This window comes from Amphiprion ocellaris, chromosome 7, assembly GCF_022539595.1.
Source record: "Amphiprion ocellaris isolate individual 3 ecotype Okinawa chromosome 7, ASM2253959v1, whole genome shotgun sequence".
Classification (NCBI taxonomy): Eukaryota; Metazoa; Chordata; class Actinopteri; family Pomacentridae; genus Amphiprion; species Amphiprion ocellaris.
Window position 1 is genome coordinate 23388560 of NC_072772.1, and position 20099 is coordinate 23408658.

At 38.4% G+C, this 20099-nt stretch overlaps 1 protein-coding gene across 3 annotated transcripts in view; it reads left to right on the forward strand.

Moving 5' to 3' along the window:
• sgsm2 (small G protein signaling modulator 2) overlaps positions 1-20099 on the forward strand; it is a 120450-nt gene that overhangs the window by 59065 nt on the left and 41286 nt on the right. For all 3 annotated transcript variants that reach the window (XM_035956855.2, XM_023289318.3, XM_023289319.3), the window contains exon 3: positions 17360-17528. In XM_035956855.2, coding sequence (XP_035812748.2) covers positions 17360-17528 — 169 coding nt within the window. The remainder of the gene's footprint in view (positions 1-17359; positions 17529-20099) is intronic.

Consider the following 20099-nt stretch of genomic DNA (forward strand, 5'->3'; position numbering starts at 1 on the left):
TGATAATGGTGAAACATACATACATAGCAGAGTGCTTGTGTGTGTCTGTGTGAGATTAAAGGTCTGAAAATGAGATGAATGTTCATCTCTCCTGTGGAAACCAATGTGTGTGAAAAAGTGTCTGAAAGATTAAAGGGAAATGGACAGAGTTAAAGAGCGAAAGGGTTTCATATGTTTAAAAGACAGTGTGAGAATTCATTTTTTGAACTCTGTATGTCTTTGTGTCTGACTTGACTGTGATAAATGAGTCCTATTGAGACTGCAGTAGCTTTGAACTTCATAAATCCTGCTTTTATCCCAAGAATCAGCACCGGTATCTGTGTACGCCCGCTCTCTGCATGGGTCCTCTATTTTGTAACCTGCTTGACTTTTTTTAAAATTTGTCTGTGTTTACATCACCTTTTTAGCACTCTTACTCGCCTCAGTTATAATTACTTTTTACTAAGCCCTGCCCTAAACCAACCAATCCCTCATAAATCCACTGTATCATTGAAGTTGGCCTGAGGACCGCAGTCTTCGTCATAGCAGACACTGCATCTCTTGCTCTGAGAAGCATTCAGCTCCTACTCTAACAGCCAAGGTTGAAAATCAGCAAAGTGCAGAAAGGCAGGACTAAAGCGGTTCTGCTATGAGTGAAGCTCCACACACAGCTGACGCTCTGCAGCACTTCATTTCCAGAGGCAACCACAAGCAGATGCAGACCAGTCGCCATGCCAACCTTCTTGACCCATTGACCATCTCTGCTCTCTCCCTTCCATCATCCCCTCTCCCTTTGTTCTGCTGCTCTCCCATCCCACAGGAGAGAGCAGAAAAAGGTGTGCGAGGCAAAAACCTCAGGAGACTGAGTCAATTTACACCAAATCTAGCCAAGCTGATTCAGAAGACCCTGATCCTCTTCACAGGTTTACCAGCGCACACACTTCATCCACACCTGTGCAAAGCAGATACTGGAGAGTGCTGCCTGTCCCACTCGGTCAACACTCTTGATTTCTTTGTTTAGCTGAGACACGCTCATCAGACAAATATTAGAGATTTCAAAATATCTTTCCACTAGTGCTATTCTGGTTTGCTGTTCACGTCCTCTGACTCGATTCAGGGACTAAATGGCACACTGGCTTCCCACCAGAAGGCTCCTCAACTGCTTGTTGATGAATTGCAACCTCTGGCTACTGGAAGTTGTCCTTATTTGAAGCGGCTTTTAATAAGAATTACACACAGATTTTATGACTCAGGTAGGAATGGTTATTAATTTTTAAAGCTGCATTGGGTATTTATGAAAGAAATCACAGACATGGAGCTGCAATAGCAAAGATCAGCCCATCCTCTGTAAATGAAGTGCTCATGGTTGCCCTGTTTGTTCAAACAAATGAATCTAAACCCAGAGGAAGAAGCATTTTGTAAAAAATAATTATCATAATATTAAAAAATCTGCCACCGGTGAAGTTCTCAGTCCAGAGAGTTATGTCTTTTGGTTCTGTTATTTGCTTTGGTTTGTAGCCATACAGCCGGGCTGCTAAGTATGAGTCTTCCCTCTGTGGCAGATGAATTTCATCTTGGTGGACTTCTGGTTTGGAATTTTTTTTTTTTTTCTTTTTTTGGCCATCCTACCTCAGCACCTCTTGATGTTTTTTTTTTGTTTTATATTTGTAATAAATAATTTTATTTGCATGATGCTTATACCTTACTAGAAATTAAACTAGAAGTGCCCAGTATTCTGTGTTTAGCATCCTTGATGTGGTTTCACTGCAGTACAAATCAACAAATCACTGTCATCATAGTTTAAAGCTGCATCAATCAATTTAAAAAAATTGTAATGTGAAAGAGGTGGCTCACTATGTCTACCCTACTTATCACCCATCTATTCCTCGTTCTCTGCAGAGCTATTTTTTTGTTTGAGTTTCTTTTGATATTCTATCCCACAAATATTGCTGGTGGGGAGTGATGATTGTGTTGTTGTGCCTAAAAACGCTTGCATAAACACCATACCGTGATCAGGCGCACAGTGCATTGGACCACCCACATGCCACCTCACCACAGTTTTGGTGGTTTGCACCAAATGTTTTCCCTTAGATGCTTCAGGACGTTACATTTAAACTGTGTGTAGACAGTCCACCCTGGCCGATGTGTCCCCAGTGCACAACCACGTGAATATTGAAGAAAACGACAAACATGGTCCTGGTGCTGCTGACTTAATATATCTTTTCTGATTTTGGAAACTGCGACTCTTCCACTGTTAAAACTGCAGATTCTTCTGTTGGTGTTAGCCACAGACCTGCATCTTGTCACCAGTGATGATCCTCAGTACGAAAGCTGGATCATCCCAACTGTTGACAGACACAGAATTTGATGTTTTCTCTCTACTCCAGTTTGCAGTCCAAAAAGAAATTGCAGATGTACACCTACCAGGGATCACTAATGTGTTTAACATAGTTCCAGAGGTGTTGCAAACATCCTGCTTCCTGACAGTTACTGCCAGCAGATGTTCTTGACTGTGACATGTTCCATCCTATTTCATCATCACCCTATGATGATTTTCTTATGATTTGAATGAGGCCAAAATATTTCTGCCCCCAAGATGACCAAAACATGAAATAATCAGCTTTAAAGACCCCGCCAGAGAAGTTTTCCACCTTGTTAACATACACTACCATTCAACAGTTTGGGGTCACCCAGACAATTTCATGCTTTCCATGAACACTCACACTTTTATTCATGAGCTAACATAACTGCACAAGGGTTTTCTAACCATCAATTAGCCTTTCAGCACCATTAGCTAACACAATGTAGCATTAGAACACAGGAGTGATGGTTGCTGGAAATGTTCCTCTGTACCCCTATGTAGATAATAAGAACAACCAGATTCTTATGGAGGAGCTGTGGTCTGAAGCACGTAGGAAATGAGCTTCCATTCACTGCTGACATGGTGAGCCGTGATGGTCACGTATGAGATCGTAGCTCTGGATGTCCAGGCATCACAAGTTATTGCCACCCTGTGAGCAGACTTGATGGACTCTTGCACGGAAAACTTTGTCTGCTTGTAGAGATTTGGGATCAATTTATGCGTGAAAAAGCTCCAGGACGGAATAACATATCTTGGCTCCAGATTGTGGACTAAATAGTGGAAGCCCGTGTTTTCCACCACGCTGTATGGTCTCATATCCTTGGCGATGAAGTAGGATATACACTTTGTGATTTTCTTAGCTCGCTCCGAGCCGGGTGCGAGCTTAGCCACCTGGTGGAGAGTGCGCTGGTTTGGTGGGATGACAGGCTTCGGATGCTCGTTCTCAGCCCTGGCTGCCTCCCCTGGATGGAAGCGCGACATGTGAGCTCTCATGTTGCTAGTATTGCCGCAGTACTTTAGCTTAGTGTGGCAAAGCTTGCAGACAACATAGGCTCTGTCGATGTCTTGTGAGGACTTACCATGAAAACCAAAATGTACCCACAAGCTTGTTTTAAACCCAGATGGAGCTGGTTGTCGGATGTTGTGTTTTCTGTTTTCATTTTTCAGGCGTGGCACCCGCACCTTTTTTTTTTTTTTTTTTTTTTAATTTTCATTTCAACAAAGCGTTACATAATTACATTGCATCTTAGAAATTTGCATTTCGCTAAACATACATAAAACACAAAGAAGAAAAAAAACAACACGTAGAAATACAATAACAAATAAATAAAAATAAAAATAAGGGGTCTGCTAGGATGGGGTAATAAATTAGTATTTTTCTAAGATTCTTAATGTTTTTATCAATTTTTTATTCATTTGATTTGATTTTTCAATAGTTTTTAGGTAATTTTGGAAATCTGTAGTTTCAAATACATAAAAGGAGGGTAATTTCTTTAGCCAAATCATCTTATGAATAAAGAATTTTGCTAGTATACAAATCAGATTAATAATATATATTTCATCAACAGAGAAATTAGGGTTGTTAAAGTAAAATAAAATATCTGTTTTTTTGAGTATGGTTTCTTTTTTAAGTATTCTTGAGATATATCTTTCTAAATGGAACCACAAGGAAGTGGAGTGAAAACAATCAACAAATATATGCTCAACAGTTTCTCCTTCACAATCACAGAAAGTACACTGATTACTTATGTCTGGTATAAAAAGATATACATTTGCTCTGACAGGATAGTATCTGTGGATAATCTTATAATGGCACCCGCACCTCGCTCACCTCAGTTAGCACCCGGTTAGCGCCGACACACTTGCTCGCTGGCTCAGTTACACGTGTCTTGTTATGACAGACAGTTAATAGTGCTCCACCTTGTGGTTAAATCTTATATGACAGCCAGTAACAGGAGGACTCGCCTTTGTATTACAATTTGAAAAATGTAATTATCGATTTTTTTGAAATTTAAAATCGATTCATAATCAGCCATTTAATAATCGCGATTAATCGATTATCGTTTTTTTTCACCACCCCTAGTAGATATTCCATTAAAAATCAACCGTTTCCAGCTAGAATAGTCATTTACCACATGAACAATGTCTAGACTATATTTCTGATTCATTTAATGTTATCTTCATTGACAAAAACTGCTTTTCTTTTCAAAAATATGGACTTTTTTAAGTGACCCTAAACTTTTGTTTTGTTAGTGCATATGATGTTTTATTATGCTGGAAGATATTTTCACACACAACATAAGCAGTTAACCCAATGGCTGAGCATTTCCACGCTGTAGCTGCAGTGTACCGATGACAGTCTCACAAACACGGGTTCAGTCGTCAGGGGTTTCATACAGCTTGCTGTGTCTTTATTCTTTTTCAGAATCAACTTCCTGTTCCACATATATGGCTCCAATATTGCAATTTGCAATTGTATTGCATACGCTGTTTTTACAGTGGGGTGAAGATGACTTAGTATGGAGCGAGTAGAGAGGTGTGAGTGGAGATAGAGGCAGAGATTTCATAGTTTCACAGTGTAGAGTTACATTCAAGCATTTCAAGACAAGAAGGGATATACTTTTAGGCTATAATCAATGACCTTGAGTAGGAATTTAAGTTTTAAGCAAGCTTATGTAAATTTGTTGAACATCAGCCTCTACAGTGGCAATTCAACTCAAGAATCATCACTAAGTTATTTAGGCAGTTTTCAGCAATATCTGTCTAAACCTCACAATCATTAGTTGTCACTGGACACAACTAAATAAAGCTGAAACATAAACCGCTGGGGTTTTGAATTAAACAAAAATATGTTTAATTGCTCATGAGTGAATCTTCATTTTGTAAAACAAAGATGGCATTTCGTCTTAGTAATTTTTTGAATACTGTGGCTGAGGGACAAGTGGATGGAAAACTAACTTGAAGTTGTTCCAACGTAAACAAAAGCTTAACAACAACGGACTCTGTCTTCCCCTTTGTCAGGACGTCAGCGCCTTTCAGACATATTTATTTCAGATCCTTTGACTGGTACGAACGCTTTTTTTTTTTTTTTCCACAGCAGAGTGATTGCAGAAATTGTTGCATAAATGCTGCTTTGTCACCTGTTTGCCAGTAGACTTGATCTCCTTGTGAGAATTGGGCAGTGCGAGAAGAAAGTGGGAGGAAAGTGTAAGTGCTTCCCATTCTCTCTGCTAAAACCATTCTCATCTGTGCCATTTTTCTTCTCTTCTTTGTGTTATTTTTTGCTCTGCAATCTCCTCCATCTGTCTCAGACCTGTGTTGTTTCGTCAGTGTCCCCCACTGTCTCTTTTTATCTTTTTCTTTCTGCACTTGTTCAGTAGGGGTAGCATGACTCATAAAGACAAACAGGTATAGACCCCAGAAATAGATAAAAATAGTCCACAGTACATTTATATCAGATACTGTGCTGGAAAAAATCTTATGATGGATCCGTATTTGAATATATGCTCACCATAGATGTATTGCCAGGAGTAAATATGATACTGACCATCCAAAAAAAGGTGAAATACATTTTAAGCACTTTTTCTACTCTGGCATTGTTCTTATATATAGTTTGACATGTTGAACTTTGAAAAGAAATGTCTTTGTAAGAATATCTGGCTGTAAGGGCTGAAGGCAGCGTTGAAATCTCAGCAAATGAAAGCTATCCAGTTTCACCTGCTGGAAGCCTAAATCAAACTGTCTCACAACTCAGAGAGATTTTGCAGACCCAGTGGAGTAACCTTCCAGAAATATTTCCTGCAAGGGTTTTAAAAGATGGCTCTGTGAGTTTTTACCCAGATTATATATATATTTCTCGCTATCTGTGCTGTAAACAGTGTGTCTCATGTTCTCATATTACATTAATACAAGCTGTTTTAATGACTTGTTGGTCTTTAGGGCTGGCATGAAGGCATGAAGTTTTGAGAGCTACAAATTCACCATAACACAATCCACCCCCAGTACAGTAATAAATGGTTTCATATTTTAGTGCCCACATAGATATACAACACAAATGTTCAGTTCTGCTGCATCCACTGTAGACACTCAGACATCTACCATTTGTGTCTGTCAGCTGTCAGGGCCTAAAGCTACCAGCATTATTAAAGTCATTCATCATGGCTCACACATTCATGTAGATATATTATTGTGTAGGCCATCCAAGACGTGATTTGATCAGTAGAGGTTCTGTGTTGTCAGCTGCAGCTGACTGGAAGTTTGATTTAAATGTGACAATACAACTGACTGGGTGTCGATGGCTGTAGCCGTGCAGGAACACAAGAAAACCTTCTGTCTGCTTCACATCCTCAGGATTAATACTGAAACTGTGCAATCGAGGGAGGTGAGACAGACTCGTAAAACCTGAGGTAGAGTTTGATGGACGGATACAGACAGGACGGGAGACCAGCAGTGCGGCCTAATTAGCTTTGTCTTCATTAGATCTGCTAATGATCTCGGTGGAGACAGCTCCAGAACCACCTGCCACTACCTCAAAGAAGCTTAGTTTATTTTCCCTGTCAGAACAAATGCTTCCGAACCACAATCATGGAAAACACACAAATAATCACAAAAAACAAATACGCAAGACCAATTGTGATTCATTCTTTCAGAAGGTATGGTGCAACTACGTTTGCTACATATAAGAGTCTAAAAACTGCTTCTGATTGATCTAACTGAGGAAGTGGTCGCAGTGCCACTGACAGATCAGACATGATCACAGGTTTTTTAGATGTCCCTCATTAGAAGTATGTTGTATGTTACAAGAAAAATGTTTAGAGAATAGTGTAAGATGGAGTTAGAGGTTGTGTCTTTGAGTCATCACTGGTTATAGCAGAAAACATGAGTGTAGAAAAGCTGTATAAATACGCTACTGTTCATTTAATGCTATCTTCACTGAAAAAAAAATGCTTTTCTTTCAGAAATAAGGACATTTCTAAGTGACCTCAAACTTTTGAACAGTAGTGTATGTTGGTATTTTCATTGCATTTTACTGCAAATGTAAGCCTGTGCAAAGTAATATATTTGACATTAACTCTCAATGTAGAGTCACGTCTCCCAAAATTAGATTTTTATACAACTAGGCAGCATTCCCAGTTAGGTTATAGGGGAAACATATTTTCTACTGAATTACACTTGCTTGTAACCTATCATAAATACATTTTTAATCAACATATCTTTGTTATTTATTTTGCTGCTTTACTGTTGCTCCAGTTCTTCCTTTTTATTGTCTTGGGGAGAATATTTTTTGTGTGGTTCTGTTTCCACATCCCACATTTACCCACTGTATGGTACCTGCTAAATACTAAATGGCAGATAGCATAGTGTAGTTATGTTAGATAATTTAAAGAATGTTTAAAATAACATGTTGACATGTACTCCTGCACTGAGTGTATACAGTCTCTGCTATAGCCTATGCAAGTGACCTATGCAGTTGGGAGCATTTATACTTCTCTGCAATCACTCTGCAATTATCCCATCAAAATTCTAGATAATGGTCTGTTTGTATGCTGAAGTGTTGAGTTTCTTAATGTACTTTAAACAATGGCTGAAATGGAGTGGATCATCTTAAAGTTGAAGCTAATAAGTGTTAAACAGTTACATTTAGCGAAAATAATTTAGAAAAGCGCCAATAGCTGAGTAGTTTCAAATGTGGTTTATATAATTGACTTTGTTTTACAAGCATTTAACACTGTTTGTTAACCATTCTTCCACTGATTTTGGTTTTATTCAACTTCCAATTTGTGAATCAGCTGCATATATTACGGAGTCAACAGCAAACACAGAAATTTAAGATTTTTTTTAAACTAGCAGAAAATCATTACAGTGGCTACCCCTCTACCCTGAGCACTTTGTGGCATTTCTGTTAGCACCACTGTATCAAAAGCTGAATCATTTCTATTGTCTGTAGAGCCTAACATTTACCATCAACACAGGACTCTGTTGCCATCTCAGTGGTTGTGAGTCCTTGGGGTGCTTTTGGCAGGTATGAACCACTACATACCAGGATCATGCCTCAAGCTCTTCCATTTTCAAGAATCCCTGACCCTGTTGTATAACTGTCATCATTTGACCCTTATCAAAGTCTCAATGCTTCCCACTTCAAGAACTGATTGTTTACTTACTGCCAAATGCTATATATCCCAACCTTCGACAGTTGTCATTGTAACGGGGTAATATTATTCACGTCCCCTGTCAGTATTCACGTCACCTGGTGTTAATGTTGCAGATGATTGGTGTATATTTTCAGTCATTAACACAGGCAGGAAATACGGAATAGGCAAATGTGCCAAGCTAAAATTAATCCATGCTGTATTGTGTCCATGTTATAGCAGTGCTGGAATGAGTCTCTGCTCTTGTGGTCCCGTGTATGTCAAAATTAAAGCATTTATTACTGCATGTTTCTTCCTCAACCCCAGAATGAAGGCAATTATGCGCATAATGGAAAGGATTTGATGATTCATCAGCGCCACAGACACCCAAAACATGAATTAGCAGGCCAGTCGTGAGGGGAGGCAGCAGAATGAGAGGAGCAGGGTGCGGCCTCTCCCATGGGAGAGCTACTTTCCTCGATTTTTGTGTTTCCACAGAAACAACCATGCATTAATGTTCTCTCCAAGACGATTACCCACTTCCTTCAGCTTAAACTTTACAGCAGCTAATCCCGGCTATCCTCTTCTAATGAGATAAAGGAAGATTTTACACCACAAAAGTATTACCAACAACACTTCTCCATAGGTTAACATGCTAATCTGCCAAAATGAAGGTGCTGCGACTATACTGTACAGAGAGCTTTTTGAACTAAAACCTCAAGCCTCTTAACACTCCTTCTAAGGCTCCAAAAGCAGCAATAAAATCAGAATATTGCTCCCATAAAGCACTATTTTTTTCTCAGCATCACCGGGAATTATGTTGTTGTTTGTCATTATATTCCACTGTATTAGTGTCCCCTAGATTCACATCAGAGAAAATTCAGATTGCCACAAAACCTCAATCTTGCTGTGATACTTCAGATGGATATTTTTTTTCTAACTAAAATTGATAAACACATTCACAGTGGTTGCTGTGTGTTTACATAGAAAGCATTTGCATGCATGTAGTCCTGTCGTTATTTTTGTTTACCAATAATTCAGTACATTATTAATACTTCTTAAAACGCATCATCCTTTCAAATCCAATCTCAAACCATACAGTGAAATAAGTATGAGGCAAATTCTCCGCTTGCATTTGCTTGAATAATTGTGTCACAATGTTGCATTCACCATCAGCCTTAAAAACACTCATTATGGCTGAACATTAATGCAGCAAATACAGACAGAGGGAGACACACTAATGGATGGGTCACAGCAAGAATGGGACTGTTTACCTCCATTTTGCCCTCATTTTCTGCATTTAAGTCCATCCATTTCTCTGGGCCACATCTGTGTTTCTGCTACAGCCACATTATACTAATGTTCTGTTGGTATATAATATTGCATTTGTGCTTTTGCATAGTTATTTTTTGTGTGTGTAGTACAGAGCTTTAGTTTAAGACTTTGGCTCAAGTTGTGGAAAAGAGAACTTTGCAACTCAGCTTGGTCTGGAGGGTTTGTGCTGTCCGTGTCATCTCCCCAACACCTTTTGCACTCGTGTAGCTGCATATCACCACTCTCCCATCTTCACTGTCGGAGCTGTGCATTAACTGTGGTTGTCCTGGCCAGCAGGTTCCACACTATCTACGGTGTAGTTTCAGGATGACCGCTGTGACTCTGTTAGTGGTTCTGTGGCTCATTCCATAGCTCCTGATTACTTCTACAACTTTTTTCAATAGATGTTGAGTTGTCTACTGTACTTCCTGTATCACCTTCCATTTTTAAAAAGGTTCAGAATATTCAGTTTTTTGAATTCTTCTGGCAGTTCATTTCCATGGGGAACCACAATGCAGACATACAGATAGACACAGCTCACAGTTCAATGGGAAATACTCAATGTGTCAGATTAGAAATCATCACATTTTTTAGAAGTGATACAACTTTACCACATTCGATATTTAAGTGATGTTGCACAAGGGTTTAGTTATTTCTGTTTTATACTGCATTTTCTTCTCTGCAACCATGCAAATGTTTATGTATGACTCCTTTACTTGCATGCTTGCAGTTACACTATGCTTCAAAAGTTTGGGGTTACTCAGACAATTTCATGTTTTCCATGAAAACTCACACTTTTATTCATGTGCTAATATAACTGCACAAGGGTTTTCTAATCATCAGTTAGCCTTTGAACACCATTAGCTAACACAATGTAGCATTAGAACACAGGAGTGATGGTTGCTGGAAATGTTCCTCTGTACCTCTATGTAGATATTCCATTAAAAACCAGCCGTTTTCAGCTACAGTAGTCATTTACCACATTAACAATGTCTAGACTGGATTTATCATTCATTTAATGTTATCTTCACTGAAAAAAACTGCTTTTCTTTTAAAAAATAATGACATTTCTAAGTGACCCCAAACTTCTGAAGGGTAGTATAAGTTCTTTTAAATTTGGAGTTTGAAGTTTTATAAGTGCATTTAGCAGTTGCAAGGACAAAAAATCCTACAAAACGGCCTCTGCTAATGAACAGACAATACTTGGAGTGGTTTTGCCTTTTGTGGCACCACGGATGCTCTTGTATTGTACTAGTGCTGCTGTGGTATTCCAATGAAAGTTTAGACAAGATACCAAAATCTTTCTTGTTCTAATGATGACTTGAAATACTCCCATACTATAGAAGCTCTGGGTCTTTGGGAGCCATTTCTTAAAAGGTGAAGCTTAAGCATAAATTCAATAAAGATGATCTCTTTTCATCACCTTTGTTCCCCTGAGTGTTTAAAGGAAATCCTGCTGCAATATTCTCTTCATCACTTCGGTTTTTCCTCACTGTGAAAATCACTCCACTCCCTATCTCCTCAGCCTGTTGTTCCTGTGCTTCAAATTCATTGCAATCCCATCATCCTGTTGACTGTGCACCCCTCCTCATCCCCATCTCCACAAGTTGAGTTGGGGATGAGGAGGCCAAAAATGCCAAAAATACTTTTTTTTCTTTTTAGAGCAGCTCATGTTTCTGTACTAAACTTTCATTTTCCACCTTCATATAATCTCCCCCTATTTAACTGTAGCACTGAGTACACAAGAACAATGACTAAAGCTAAAAATGATCGACATCATGAAACAGGTACGTAGTGATATGGAAGAAACACATTTGTTACAATGAACTGAATTCAGACAAAGGTTTAAACACCATGTATCAGTTTAAAATATTGCTCTTAACACATTTTCAGCATTGATGCCATTGACTCATCGCTTCAGCCCTAAACTATAGTCAATCTTTCAGTCTAAAGTAATCTTTGTAGTGCTTCTAATGAGCCACCAAGGAGTTCATTACTTTCAGCCCTTGAATCTGTAACCGTCTGATAATTTACCCATTCCTTAGATCCATACCTATATGGATCTAAGGATCCATACAAGTCACATTTTACATTGCACTGTAAAATGTGACTGTCCCTGGTACTAGATAGGTTGTTGTTTGACATGATCATTACACATTCCTGTCACAAACATGGAGGGTTAGCCTGCTAGGATGTAAATAAGTTCATCAAACCTACAAAATTTAGTCCAGACAACAATTTTCATATCAAAAAGAGTTACTAATTACTACTACTAGTACTACTTACGCTTGCCTGATCATCATCATCATCACCTTTTCCTGTACTGATAGCAATACAAAACCAGCATCTCTGTCTGATAAATATACAGTATAAATTCTGTATAATAAATTATGGAATGGTCAACAAATTTATTAGACCACCTTTCATAAAAACGAGAAAACACAAATATTTTATAAATCTGTCAAAAACTTGTTTCAAAATAAAAATGGTATTATTTATTAAGCAAATAACAAACTAGAACAACTAAATAGTCCCTGATCACATATATTAACCAAAAATATTAATATTGAGTCTGACCTCCTTTGGCCCTGGTAACAGCTACATTCTTGCTGTCATTGTTTCCTAATAGTTTCTAGCTGTTCCCAGAGACTTGCTTTGGATGTAACTTTTGTGTGATCTATTTTTGAGTTCAGTAAATCCCAAATCTGTTCAATAGGATTCAAGTCTGGACTTTGACTTAGCCAGTCCATCAGTTCCAGAACTCCAGATTCTTTTTCTTGGTCTAGTCGTCTCTGCACAGCTTTGAAGTCTGCTTGGGGTCGTTGTCTTCTTGGTCTATGAACCCAGGGCCAATCAGGTTCAATCCAGAAGGGATTCCATGATGCACCAAGATGTTGTGGTAGACCTCCTTGTTCATGATACCATCGATTTTAACTAATTTGTCCATGCCATTTCCACAAATGGAACCCCATACCATAATGGAATCTCCACCGTGTTTCACTGTGGATGCAATGCCTCTAGCATCAAAATGTTCTCCAGCTTTTCTGAGGACATAAACATGACGATGCTGACTGAAGAGCTCAAACTTGGACTCCAGAGTACCTTCTTCCAGTCATCTACAGTCCAGTGTTTGTGCTCTCTGGCAGATTTTATGAGTTTTTGGATGCTTGCAGGCCTCAATAATGGCTTAATAGCTGCTATTCTTCCCTTTAAACCTTGTTCCTTCAGTCGTCTGCTTATGGTCATTCTGATCTGGAAGGATTAATCTCTGCCTGAAGATCAGCAGTGGTCCTCCTTCTGTCTCTAGTACTTCAAATCTTAAGGTGTCTGACATCTGTTTCAGTCAGCTTTTGTTTTCGGCCTCTTCCAAGGCACATTTTCTAAGTATCAGTCTCTGCAATCCAGTCTACACCATACTTGACCACACTGTGAGAACATTTTAGGTCTTTCTGTATTTGTGTCAAAGACCATCCAGCATCATGAAGTGTTTTAATTCAGACTCTATCTTTCTCAATGGTCTATGCTTAACCTTTTTGAACAGCAGTGAAGAATTCCTTTTTTATTGTAATTTTTATTTTTAACATTTTTGAGTTGAACATATATGGGAGGATTACCTTTACAAAAATATGGTTTCCACACACTTACATATTATTTCCACACATTTACATATTGTTTCTTTACTGAAAGTCCGAACTTACGGGCTTTACATACTCAGTCCACTTTGTCCAGATAGTGTAAAACTTGTCCCTTTGATTCCTGAGGGTAAAAGAAAGCTTTTCCATGGTATAGATTTCTTGAATTATGCTAATCCAGTCTTCAATTGTCGGTGGGTCCGGTTTTAACCATTTCCTTGTTACAGCTTTCTTACTTGCTGCCAGTAATATCCAGAGCAACCTTTGATCCGTCTTTCTCCAATCTATTACGTTCACATTACCCAAATACACATTTTCAAAGTTACAGGGTATTTTACTGCCAAATATGTAATTAATATGCTCATACCTGTGTCCAATAAAATGTTATCACTGAACAATCCCAAAAAATGTGGAAGTGGTTAGCCCCTGAGGATCCACAGGATCTCCAGCAAAGATCACCACAACCCTGATGTCTCTTTTGAATAGGTGTTGTAAAAAACCTGGTTAGATTCTTCCAACAAAACTCTTGCCAAGTGTTAGAACCCGTAGTGGCCCATTGCAGTCTACATAAGTTCGCCCAACTTTCATTTGAAATTTCCATATTCCCTTCTATTTCCCATCTTTTCTTAATGTAGTCCGTACTGGCCTGTTTACCTCGTTGAATGGCTTTATATACTTTAGATATTATTTTCTTTTGAGGAAATGTTTTAATTAATGTTAGAAAAGTCTGTAAGAACCCCAAGTTACTTTCATCCCATGATGTTTTTATATTCTGATCAAAGTAATGTCTAACCTGTAAGTATCTATAGAAATCACCTTGACCTAATCCCTATTTGTTTTGTAGAAATTCAAAACTTATAAACGCCCCCTTGTGGACAAAAGAGTAATAGCTAGTAAGTCCCTTTGAGACCCAACTTTTAAATCTTTTGTCATGGGCATTTGGCTTGAAGTCAGAGTCATACGCACACCACCTGAGGATTCGAGACAGATTTTCCAAGCTACAAATTTGCATAACTCTATGCCACGAATTCAAGAGAGATTCATACATAGGGTCATTGGTAAAGTTGGTATTAGTTTGCAGTTTTTTGTCAACTAATAATGCCATAATTGGTATGTCCTTTGTAACAGTCCCTTCAACATCTTTCCATCCTGCCAAATAGGTGGGCGAACACAAACAGATTAAGGGTCTAATTTGTGCAGCATAGTAATATTTCCGAAGACAGGGAAGGCCTATCCCCCCAGCAGTGAGGAATTTCAAACTGGATTCACATTTTTAAACCAAAATTTGAGCCAGGACATTGGAATTCTCGGTGAAGTCAGAAATTAATCAAGAATAACATACAACCACTAACACAATTTGTTCTGTTTAGGAGTGCAAGCAAATAACTGTACTTTGACATCTCAATCTAAGTGCTTTACTATTTTTTCAGCTTTTTAGTAAAGCAGTAAATTAGAAAATTCATGGTTAACAAAAATGATTATATTTTAGCACAGCTCTTTAATTAAAAGACATCATTTAATTAAAGAGCTGGTGAATTAACCATTACAGAAACATAAAATATTCTGTTAATCAGCAATACTGTTAATTTAGGGCAGCAGTGGTGGCAAACACCTTGCACTGGGTGGTGGTCTAATACATTTGTTATACATTTGCATATACATATGAACTTCATAATAAAGCTGATTTCTTTGTTTTAGAAACATCATAAATACTCTACAACCTGAAGATAAGCAAAAATAAATAAATCTGGTGCTAGTCTAACCCAGTGGTTCCCAAATTGTTTGGCTTGGAGCCCCCCCTATAAGCTGCACCCCAGCCCCAGCACCCCCTCAGCCGGCTGCTCATAGACACCAATGTCATTTCTGCAGCTCGAAAGACAGCTACTTTTGATTAAACTGGACTTGTAGCACATTGTCTACCTTACACCGATGGAAAAGATGCATCGTTTATGTTTAGACAACGTATATTTAATGAGTTATTGATGCAGGAAATGACATTAAATGAATGATAAATCCAGTCTAGACATTGTTAATGTGGTAAATGACTATTCTAGCTGGAAACAGCTGATTTTTAATGGAATATCTCCATAGGGGTACAGAGGAACATTTCCAGCAACCATCACTCCTGTGTTCTAATGCTACATTGTGTTAGCTAATGGTGTTGAAAGGCTAATTGATGATTAGAAAACCCTTGTGTAGTTATGCTAGCACATGAATAAAAGTGTGAGCTTTCATGTAAAATGTGAAATTGTCTAGGTGACACCAAACTTTTGAAGCGTAGTGTATTTTCATAGAAACATTTGTGACTTTAAGCATTAAGTCTGTGTACATGGTTTATCATTCTGTGCACAAAATGTAACAATTCGTTCCTCGGTTTATTAGTTCATTTGCATAGGTTATTAAGCCACTAACATGGTTTATTGATAGTTTTGCTCTATAACCCCATAGGCGCAGGTGTATTTAGTGTTTCCACTGTGAACTTCTGCCATCCAGCCATGAAAATTGATTACTAGATTGCCAAAGCAGGTGTAAATGGAAGTAAACATTGTCTGTTCCAATTTACATTCTATAAAACAAATTGTAATCTCTGTGCAGTTTAGATATACAATATTGAAAATACAGGGCCCACATGAGCATGAAACAGAAGTCAGTACACCTTTCTTTACTAAGATTCAAATTCTCAATGTTTATAATACTTCAAGTGCTTTATTTTTGATGAATGACTCCATCCTCTTCAGCATGGAGGATACCAGTTTTCACAAACCCCTGGAAAGATGTTCTGCCTTTGCTCAGAGACTGGTTTTTCAGCTGCTCTTTGCTGGAATTGTAGGTTGCTCTGCCTTTCTCCGTAAAATATCCCAAAGGTGTTCTATTGTAATTAAGTCAGGCGACATATTTGACCAGACCATTGTTCACACCTCATTTTGTAACAATGTTCATGCAGTTAGAGATTAATGTCTGCTGTTATGATTGGACAACCATGGGTGTACTCAGTTTTGTCAGTATATTATATTTATAATATACTTACTTTGGTTGCATTGAGTTTCTACTAGTTGTTCAACAGAAATAAAGCTGTTATTGAGAAGTGATGCAATATGAATCTTTTTTTTTTTTACTGATATTGCACAAGAATGTACTCACTTTCATTATATATTGTTCTTAGGTCTCTGCAATTTTACCCCTTTAGGATGTAGGTACCTTTAGCATTTGCTTATACCTAACAGCCAGCATGAGCACATTCATGCCTTCAAGATGATAAACCAAACACCCAGGAACAGCTCAAGTCATAAGTCATAATATTTTTAATTTTAGCATTGCATTCATAGGTCTGGTCAGGTTTTAAAAGTCTCAGAGAACCATTTCACCATAGTTCTTTCAAGTAATTCAGCTATGCAGGAAGTCAGCAAGCCACCCCAGACTTGTAGTGTAATGCACAGACCCAAAAATGAAGGGCCCTATAAATCTTTCAAAGCTGTTTTTGCCAAATGCCTAGAGTAAGCAACCTAGCCTATCAGTAATTGAATAGGGTGGTGTCTTGCTGCACAGTATCCTAATACATATGTGCATAGATGACATAAACCCTCTCGTCTTTCCTACTTTGTCACTCTTAGGTCGTGTTTAGTTTTTAGCTCTGTTGACAATAAGGCTGTAAGCATTTGTTTTGCAGTGCTACACACAGTCTTTTCTAGGGGTACTAGAAGGGGTACTAGAAAAGACTGTAGTATGTGTATATTGTGTAATGAATATCACAGCCTCTAGAGGACACTTCTTATTGGTACATTAAAGATACCTTCGACCTTTCTTTGCTAATGAACACAGTGAATGACTTTCAAATATTGGAAGTATTTCTACTCTCTATTCTCCTCTGTATTCCTTTCTCTTACTCCTCTCTCCAATCTCTGTCAATATTAACACACCTGACTCATGTCCTCCTGTGTCTCCAGCTGCCATTGAGGCCTGCCTGGGTCATCTGTTGAAGAGACGGGCAGCTGGGTTTCTCCGCAGCGACAAGATCGCAGCCCTGTTCACCAAAGTTGGCAAAGTCTACGACACCGCCGGCGAAGTTTGCCGTAAAGTTCAAGAGCAGCTTCAGCAGCAGGCTGAACTCACAAGGTTGGTCACACAGATGTCCTGGTGCTTTGTTTTTACTTTCTCACTGCTATACAGAATTCATACAAAGATGTTCATGTTGTAAGGTTCTAGCAGAATTAGCTCCCCTAACATCAGACTGAAGAACCCAGTATTTTTCTACAGACCTGTTTGATTTGATTCAGAAATTAAAAGGCTAACGCTACTGATGCTCTCTTAGCATCTGAGTTTATCCCTATCTATTAAGACAAGTCACTTTACAAAACAGCAGTTTTATTCGATCCAGCATGTACAAAATAGTGTCATAGATTGTCACCTATAATACAATTCTTTGTCCCTATATGAAAACCCAGATAGCTTGCTGACGTCCAGCACTTTACAACTGCTCACTAAATGTTGTTCAAGACACAGTTTAGATTTCATGCCTAAGTTTCAGTTCCTCGGTTTGTGATTGGAGCGTTTGAACCGGAGACCATACCTGACACCACTGTCAGAATTTAATTTATATAAATTAAGTGAATCTGCCATCTTAATTAGAGAGTAAGAGACACTCTTCTCCATCGCAGCCCACTTTGTGAAGGAGGATAAGACTGATACTGTAGGTTTAATTATGCAACAGAACCTCAACTAATTAGCATCACACACAATTAATCTACTGTGAGAGACATTTTTTATACAGGGTGGACACAATAACAGGGACATCTGCAATCTACCAAAGTCCCCCTGCAGCTTGTCCTACTGCTGTAAGATTACAGACTTAAGTCACAGCAGACTGACTGTTCATGTAGGTTGTCAGTCTACCTTCAGAATACCTCAATGAAATTCATGTCATTCAGTCATGGCAGAATACCAAATGCCAGGATGCTGTTAAACCGAAATTTAACTCAGACATTATTTATATTAAAACCTGTGGATTTCCTGCCAAAGAAACTGTGTTGGAAAATACATTTACTGTATTTCTGTGTTCACTCAGCTTTTAGTGAGAAAATCTAATCTGTCTTCACACTTGCACATTCCCTTTGCTTTCTTTCGTGGTTAAAGTTCAGGGTGACATGAAACTGACTGTGAAGCCACGATAAAGACAAGAAAAAAAAGTTTGTGCTGAACTATACAGAGGAAGCAGGACAGTCCTCCAGCTCTGGAGCTCTACTCACAAGTATAAAGGAGAGAGAGAGACCACTTACAAATGTTTGAATAAATACAGGATAGACACCTGCTGAGTTGTATGATTTACTGACAGAGTTCCTTCACAAAACTGAAAATGAAAAAGAGCATCCTGCATAACCCTATCCTGAACAGTAGTAGCAAAGTGTTTCAGTTAAGTGCCTTGATGCATTTGGTAGTAAAAAAAAATGTGCACATTTATTATTTTTTTTTTGCCTCACTTTTTAAGTTTGATATTTGAATGTCTGGTTTATTGATTACCCTATTAACTGTGTAATAATCCTTTACATTATTATTCCATTCACCTAATCATTCATTGATTGTAATAAAGCCAGTGCTTTGTGAACTTTGGCAGTTTAATGCTTTCATTGTTTTAAGGATCCTGCTGTGTCTGTCTGACAGTAACTCGCTCTTAGACAAATTTCCCCAGAGAGCAATAAAGTATATGTTAACCTTAGATCACAGTGCAGAATTAAGATGGTTTGTTTATTTGCAGCTCCTCTGCTGCCTCACTGAATTAACAAGCTATTAACTGACTTCAAACCTGTTGTTAGTGTGATCACAACACTGCTGGACACTACTTTATAGGCAGAAAACAGTCAGATCTTTACCCATGATTTTGTGCGCAAGAAAGTGCAAAACAATCTAAGAGCCTTTTATGAACCTTATAAATTTTGAATTTCTTTTCATGTTTTTAGCATTCCAACTGGCAATTTCCATTACATATTTAAAGTTATGAAAGCATATTATTAAATATCTAATGTTTTTAAATGGCATTGTCTTCCAACATCAAGCCTAACCACAGACTGGTCTATCACATTTTATTTATTTATTTTTGTTGTTTTCATTCATGTCGCATCAGCAGCTGCCTCGGCACCATTTTCTGTTCTAACATATTAGCATGCAGTAGCATTATAGAGTGGTCTGAACTACCCTTTGACACATTAGTAACACTGGAGCATTTATTTTCTGCCAGTTTGAATCATTTACACGACAGATTTATTTAGGCATTTGCCATTCCTTGTACAACATGTCAATATCACAATGTTAAGCACACAGTTACCGATACACTCCATCACCAGCTGACACAATCTCTGGTCAGTTGAGTGTTTACTAAAGCTGAGCAGTGTGTGTACACACTGTGATAAGCCTCAGGCTGGTGTCTAGGTGTGTATGTGCATGAGAGGTGTGTATACTTGTGCATTTCTGCGTGTATATGTGCACACACAGAGCACGATAAACTGCTTTATCTGCAGGCACTTAGGTACTAGCTGTGCTGTTTGCCAGCCCATTAATTGTCTATTAGACTGAGCCACATGGCTACCTCATGTCTCTCCATGGCTGCAGAGAAAAATGAAGGAGACAAAGCTTTGTGCATCAAGCACACACACATAACTGCTGTACAAACAGTAGAGCATAGGCAGAAGGTGC